The sequence below is a fragment of the Cupressus sempervirens genome, chromosome 7 (assembly GCF_028749045.1).
Source record: "Cupressus sempervirens isolate cs-2001-9-10 chromosome 7, ASM2874904v1, whole genome shotgun sequence".
Taxonomy (NCBI): Eukaryota; Viridiplantae; Streptophyta; class Pinopsida; order Cupressales; family Cupressaceae; genus Cupressus; species Cupressus sempervirens.
Window position 1 is genome coordinate 68,497,772 of NC_143124.1, and position 7,785 is coordinate 68,505,556.

At 34.0% G+C, this 7,785-nt stretch overlaps 1 protein-coding gene across 1 annotated transcript; it reads left to right on the forward strand.

Moving 5' to 3' along the window:
- Positions 1 to 3,230: 3,230 nt before the first annotated feature.
- On the forward strand, positions 3,231 to 6,663 carry LOC149545527 (disease resistance protein Roq1-like). Its single transcript, XM_089790689.1, has 4 exons — positions 3,231 to 4,257; positions 4,373 to 5,516; positions 5,606 to 5,890; positions 5,991 to 6,663. Exons 1-4 carry the CDS (start codon positions 3,731 to 3,733, stop codon positions 6,102 to 6,104), a joined length of 2,070 nt encoding a protein of 689 aa, XP_089646815.1. The 5' UTR covers positions 3,231 to 3,730; the 3' UTR covers positions 6,105 to 6,663.
- Positions 6,664 to 7,785: the final 1,122 nt, after the last annotated feature.

Sequence of the window (7,785 nt, forward strand, 5' to 3'; positions counted from 1 at the left end):
GATATATTTTCCTAATTTTTATAGATGATTGTTTAACTTCTAAGAAACACTAAAAATTACGGATTTAGTTCCCACCACAAAACTATATAGAAATAAAATTATTTCCATTTGAACTTAGACTATGTTATAGATAACATATATAGCTAATTTTTTAATTTTTTTAAAATTTGACTTTAGACCTATAATTTTTCTTTTATAATGATTCAAATTTCAACTCACATGAAATCGTTAGTTTTCATCTCCCACCACATTTTTCAAAACAAATCTATTCTAACTAGAAGAAAAATTATACATTTTGGAAGATGACTCTCTCCTTTAGAATGCCGTATAATATATATATATATTTTTAATATGATTTAATAATTTTTTCTTTCTCAAAATTGACATCTTTTCGAGTGTTAAAATACGTGCTTGTAGAATTTTTTATTACAATATACTATATCTAATTAAAATACTATAAACTCTATATGAGAATATTCTTGACTTTGAGCTCTATAAAATAGTGTTTATATGTTACTAAAAAAAATCATAAAAAATAGTAAGAGTTATTAAAACGCCAATTTTCAGAAACAATTCTATTTCTTTAGTAATTGGATACAAACTAGTAGAAAACATGCATTTAATAGACATTTCTAATTGGAAAAGTGTAACACCATATATAACTTAGCTAGAATGAATTTATCTAGATCATATGTTTAAACAAAATTGATTTTTGGATAGAAGTACTCAAATTCAATCATTCTGATAAGTTAGCCTAAAAGGTGACACAACTTTGTACTTTTAGTAGTATATATGTTATGAAAAAAATATCACAAGAAATAGTAAGAGTTATTGAAACGTAAGTTTTCTCATTTTAAAAAAAAAATCTTTAATAATTGGATACAAACAAGCATAAACATGTATTTAATAGACATTTTCAATTGAAAAAGTGTGAGACCATATATAACTTAGCTAGAATGAATTTATCTAGATCATATGTTTGAATAAAATTGTTTTATATATAGAAATACTCAAATTTTTGATAAGTCAACCTAAAAGGTGACGCAACTTTGTACTCTTACTCTCATTTTATAATTGTTGAATGCTTTATGTTTCTCCACTTGGAAATTTTTCGTAGGCCCCTGGACAATGGGAGAGAGTGTGGATAAGAGAATGAGGTGGAGAAATGATTGTTTGTGAAAGGGATGTAATGGAGGCAATTCACAATTTATTGCTAGGTTTGTTGTAAAGTTAGGAAGTTACCCCAAAAACAAGTCAAATTGACATCCTATGCAAATCACAAAGACGTGCCTTTTTTTGAAAGTACCTCCTTGTTACTATATTATCAAGAATTATAACCTTAGAATTCCAAGATCTATATTTCAAATTGTCCTTTGGGTTGGGAGCTCCCTTTCCCAATTTCAATAGCCGAGAAATTTTTTGTAGACTCTTAAGAATCACAATCTTGAGTCCTTGATTCGTTAAGAGATTTTCTCCCTTGTTATTTCTTTGGTCTACAAACTAGATATGATTTGGTGGCCAAAGTTTAAGATATCCCCAAAGGTTTATCTAACCTATCCTTTGCTACTTATGAGTAAATTCTTTCATTATTACTGTACAAAAATTGTTGATCTATTTTTAAAAATTTATCTTCATCTTTTAACATTATAGCTTTACTATTAAAATGATGTAGCTCCTTTGCCTAAATATGTTACACCTTCTTGTCGAACTCCTTATTACTTATAATATTTAGCATAGTATTAAAAACCTCCTCCATCATCTAATTTTCTAAGGCTTTATTTAGTCCCCCACCAATCTGTGGAGATTAATCATCATTATCTAACATTATCATAGTTGTTGTCTCTTCAAATTCCTCTTCATAATCATTCAAGGGAATTTCACCTTCCTCTAAATCTTTATTACTAACTTGAACAACTTGATCACATACATTCTTGATGGCACATCTAGGCATAAAAACTGAATATAGAGTCATGAATTTACAAATGGCTTCTTTAGGTACTTTTCCTTTTCCAATTTTATCAGATAGACCTATATCCGTCTCCAACTCTATCTAGTAGAACCTTTTTCTTACCATGTGTGTTGGCTTGCTAAAGACACCACTATCCTATATCTTTTGACTATCTTAACATGCAATGATTTTATTTGATCCTCTCTTACGTACAAAAAAGATACATTAGTTCTCAAACATCCAACTTTTAAATGATGATAAAACACATGTTTCTTCCATGTCCGACCCTTAAAAATACATGCTTTCATCTTTCATTTCCCAAACTAAGTAATAATTTCAACATCTCCAATAATCACAACATCAGAAGGAGTTTCAATCAAAAATTTGGTCCTCGATTCATTCATACCATTGACATTTTTTCTTAAACACCCTAATAAATTTTCCTAAGACTTCCACAATCCAAGCCAAAACTTCAAAATTCAAATATTTTATTGGAAGATTTAAGAGTGAATACATATAAGTTTGTACATATTCTTTAATTCTAGACTTTTTTAATGTTTGGTTTCCAATCCACAATTAGAAAAGAATACCAAAGAATAATGGACCTCCTTTCATAAAATTCTTTTTTAATTCCATATTAGATTCTCTACAGGAGGACCACTTGAAAGAGTACAAATGCTAACCATATCTTCAAAATTAATCTCTCCTAGTCTCTCTCTCGGACCAACCCATTTAGTGAACAAGACTCTATCCTTCACCTTATCTACCCTAGATGCGAGGACCGTAGTCAGATCATAATCAAAGTTTTTTTGTATGAAAAATCTTTCAAATATTCTTGGTGTCTGGATATGCCTTGACTAGGTTTTCTTGCTTTGTTATCATCAATATCCCTTCTCATCAATATCTAGACTTCCCTCCATTTAAGTGTCTAGAGTATTTATCTTGTAGTCTTTGATGCCCTAATGAAATAACATTTTCCAGTACAACAAAAAATATGAGATCTCTGACATAGTCTAGTCGAAACACTTCTGCCATTATTCCTTATATAATTAAATGATCAACCTTTGTATTCTAACCATTATTTATTCCATTCTTAAAATAACTTACATGGATTTCCAAAGTTTGTGATATCCGAGTCTCTCCACATTGCATCTAGATTTGCTTGCTATAAGATTTTATTACAAGTACATCTTCAATCCACAAATCAAATTATACTATTAAATTTTATTACTTTTATAAGACATTTTATATACCTTGTAACATGACAGATTTATTTCCTTTTAATTGTATACAACTTCCTCTCTTTTCCAATCATTTTTCCACAATTTTCCCAATATCTTTTTCATTGACGCAACCGCCACTTTTGATGCACCACTTTTGATGCAAGGGAGTTGCTATGAAGCCGACGGGGCTATTTGTCAATTCTAGTCATGAAAAGGAATCATTTTAAAAGCTCTCCTTTTTAAAGTAAAAATTCCCTCTCGTACCGCTTGTTTTGTTTTGTTTATTTATTTTTCTTATATTTGAGGAAGGAGGGTAAAAGGCAACACTTTCTTTCCCTGGGGTTTCGAGGAAAGAGGGGTTTGGCGCACAGACAGAAGTCGTCTTTCGTGCAGGGAACGGTGACTTCCATTTCCGCATCCTTTCCTCGAAGGAGAACACACTGACATCAATTTATATGCAGGCCTTGATCCAGCCCGATTCACCTTATTCTCCCTCAAAACATATCCATCGTCTCAAAGATTTGTGCGGCTTTAGCGCTTCAACCCCATTATCCCATCTATGGCTTCTTCGTCCTCATCTCGCCATCAGAAGGCTTTCTCTGGAATTGAACCTCCCAACAAACCCAGAGAGGTAGAGAAATTTTCCCAATTGTTTGATGTGTTCATCAATCACAGAGGCCCCGATGTCAAGAAAACTCTCGCTACAGAGCTTTACAAATCTTTGAAGGAGCGGGGCATAAGGGCATTTCTCGATTCGGAAGAGAAGGAGTTCGGAGGCTCATTTCCTTCGAGCATTAAGAATGCAATTAGTTCTGCTTCGGTACATGTCGCTATTTTTTCAGAAAATTATGCAGAGTCGGCTTGGTGTCTGGCTGAGCTAGTTCTTATGTCAGAAAGCAAGGCAAAGATTATTCCCGTGTTTTATCAGGTGGAACCAGCGGCACTCCGCTACATCGAAAAAGGAAAATATGCCGAGGCATTTTTAGACCATCAAAAGAAGGGCCGGTACCTGGACAAGATAAAGGACTGGAAGGAAGCTCTTCAGCAAGTTTCATTTACAGCAGGATATGAATTCAAAAGTGAAGAGTAAGCTTTCTTCTTATTTAATTTCAATTTACTTGACAAATCCATTTAAATATTTATTTTTCTTCTAGGAACACAGGTAAAACTTCTTTCCATAAAAATCCCCCTTTTCTTGCAGTTCTATTGACTGCAGAGGCATAGTGTCTGTTGTGGAGAAAGAAGTGCAAAGGATGAAACATTTACATGTTGCCAAATATCCAGTCGGACTTCATAAGCTCGTCAAAGATTTCGAAAGGCGGTGCCTTGATGAGCTTGTTCAAGATTTTGAAAGCCAGTGCGGAGCCAAGAAAGCTAATGTCGTTGGCATTTTTGGCATGGGCGGGGTTGGGAAGACAACTCTTTCTAAAGAGCTGTTCAATCAAAAGAAATCAAAATACACGAGAGCGAGCTTTCTGTTTGACGTTCGGGAAGCCTGGACCAGCGGCAAATTTCCTTTATTGCAAAGTAAACTAGTGAAAGATATCTTTTCTGAAGATCACACTTTCCATAGTAGTGAGGAAGGGACAAGTGTACTGAAGGATTGCTTCGAAAGGAACACATCTTTCAGTTTCTTGATTGTTTTAGATGACATTGATCATGTGGATCAGTTAGATTCTCTATTACTTAAGGATGTATCTGCTAATAATCTGGTAATTATTACAACCCGAGAGGTAGGGGTCCTTACAAGTGCAGGAATCAACACAGGATATCATTTAAAAGGATTGGATAGAGAAGACGGGAGAGAGTTGTTCTGTTGGCACGCCTTCAGCCAACCTTGTCCACTTGAAGGATACGCACATCTTGTTCAGGACTTTGTTAACATTTGTGGAGGCTTACCTTTGTCTCTTCAAGTTCTCGGCAGGCTTGTAGCAGGTAGAGATAAGTGGTATTGGCAGGAAGAATTGCAAAAAGCCAGCAAGGTTCTGCCCGGAGACATAAAACAGAGACTAAAGTTAAGTTTTGATAGATTAGATAATGTAGAAAAACATGTTTTTATTGACATAGCATGTTTTTTTATTGACAAGTCTATCACCACGGCCATGACCATTTGGAAGGGATGTGGATGGAGCGGTCGCCATGCTGTGGAAATACTAAGAGAGAAATGTCTTATAGAGGAAAATGTAAGTTATCTGCCTTTCCTGGAATGGGAAGTGAAATGGAAATCTAGGCAGGATGAGTTTGCTTTCAGAATGCACGACCATCTGCGGGATTTGGGAAGAGAATTGGCAAATGATCTGAACCATCCTCGTCGTTTGTGGCAACCCAAACATCTTAAATCACTGGTATGTTTGCTCTTCCTCGAAATTTCCTTTTTGTTAAATTTTTTAAATGTCAAACTTCCTGAAATGTAAGATTCATTGCGTGGATGCAGGAATTAAAGAGATTCCAAGACATCCTAGCCCAAACCACAGACAGGTGTTTTCATTCCTTTTTGGACAAATCCATGGATTGTCAAATTACATTCTTTATAGGGGAGCCGGAAGATAGTTCAGATGCTTCTCTCCTATGGCTTCAGCTGGACTACCAGAACCGGCCTCAACTTGAAATGAATTCTGACATAAACCCTAGCATTCCTCCATGGATTAATCTTCAAAACTTGAAGTGTTTAAGAATCAGTGGTGGCCGTTTCCAGAGATTGTGGCAGAGCAATTCGCAGGTAGATTGTTCTTCCCTATCGAAAGGTATTTCATTTTTATTAACGGTATGCTTAGATGTAAATTATGTTATGGTATAATCACATTTCTTTTGAATATCAGGCACCCACCCGTCTAAAAGAGCTGCAGGTTCGGGAAACCTTTGTAAAAGAGTTTCCAGATTTATTACAAAAATTAAAAAATGTGCAAGAGGTGGAGATTTTATGGAAGAGGTAGTTGAGGAAATGCAAATGGATCTCCGGGAAATAATATTCTTTCAAATCCTTAGTTATCTGAACTTAATTCCTCCAGCAATACAGAGTTGTATTCATAAATTGGAATGTAAGGCATTAATGCCGCTTTTTAGCAGGCAACCCCAAACATTGCTTTTGAACGGAGCCTTCTTTCTTTTACCTGGATGAACTAAGTATCTGGTCTACTGTTCCAGAGTTTGTCCTTACTGGTGTGGAATCTCTGTTTTGTAACGCCAATGTTGGCATCGACTGTAACGCTCAAACTTTTATTCCCAAAAGTTATTTGAATGTGTCGATTCATTATTTTAATGCCCGTACGCTGTCAGGTCATTATTTTAATGGCTATATCTATTAAGCTTGCATGAGGAGAAAACTGTGGATATCATTTGATGTATACAATTTTCCACAAAGACTGGACGGCAAAAGACTATTTGTGGCGTGTTGCACGTCGCTGTTTTCCTGAGTATCTTTCCAACTCACCGCATTAAAGGCGGGAGGAATAGGAGGCAATGAAAATAAAATGATGATTAATTGATTTATTATTACTATCTTATATATTATATAATAATATAATCTTAGTGAAAAAATTATTAATTAATAAAATGAATGTATTGATCTTTAACAAATGATGTATGAATGGTAGGGAAAGAAAACTGTAAAAATCAAATGATTAAATTTTAAGTCTTTTTGTGGAGATGTCTTGGGGAGGATCTAGTGAGTGAGTCTAATAAAATTTCATCTAGTGCATAAGATTTGGTCTCACATTTTAAAAGCATGTCAATGTAGTCTTCAAATCTTGGTTATATGAAGGGACTTGTCAAGTAAACTACCTAAAATAAAATCGGAGTGAATTGAGATTTCCATGTAGCATTTTGAAAAGTGCAAAGGTAGAATGTTCAATTATTGGATCTTCTTATTCAAAAGCTTTTGAAAGAAAACATGGTGTATGCATGAAATTTGGTCGAGTGATCTTGAGAATCAGCCATGACTTCCATCCTTTACTAACTCCTCTGAGATTTATCTTGCGAAATTTGGTGAGTGTTTAGTTGAGCCTTTTTTCCACATCACTTTATTTTGAAATGCTCGGATTTATTTATTTTCTAAAGTATGCAAAGAAATAATTCATAATCGTCATTGAATTAGTTAAGAATTTTTTTTTCTGTAATTTTCATGTAATTTGATGATTTGTTTCTTAGTGCGTTGTGCTTCTTGACTTAGCCCAATTTGGGAGCATTTCAAATATTTCGAGTTCCTACGTAAATGGAGTGAATCAAATTTCCAAACTAAAAAAATCTTCTTGAGAGCTTTCAAAATTGGGTCAGTGTGTGATCTTTATCTAAAGGCTTCTTTTAGTCTAAATTCTACAAATGATGGGTTATGTTGCTTTAACATCTTGTCTCTTTTAGTCTGTATTTTGCAAATTGATCTTACCTCATTTGCTTTACAATCTACTCTATTCTATATGTATTTTATATCAATGCCATATGAATACACTTTCATGGACCAAGATTCTCATTTCTAGTTTTCTTATTTATAATTTTGGTTGTTGGTTACATGCAAAACTTTGTTAGTATTTCTCTAATTTTAACTACAACATGTGATTTTTTTTAAGGGACAGGGTTTTAGCTTTTACATGCATTTTTTGTGTCATTTATTTTAAATGT

Excerpts from the sequence above, each read along its gene's own strand:
- LOC149545527 (XM_089790689.1), top strand. The coding sequence starts at position 3,731 with ATGGCTTCTTCGTCCTCATCTCGCCATCAGAAGGCTTTCTCTGGAATT. Across the intron at positions 5,517-5,605 it reads CCAAACATCTTAAATCACTG|GAATTAAAGAGATTCCAAGA; the intron begins GTATGTTTGCTC and ends GCGTGGATGCAG. Across the intron at positions 5,891-5,990 it reads TGTGGCAGAGCAATTCGCAG|GCACCCACCCGTCTAAAAGA; the intron begins GTAGATTGTTCT and ends TTTGAATATCAG.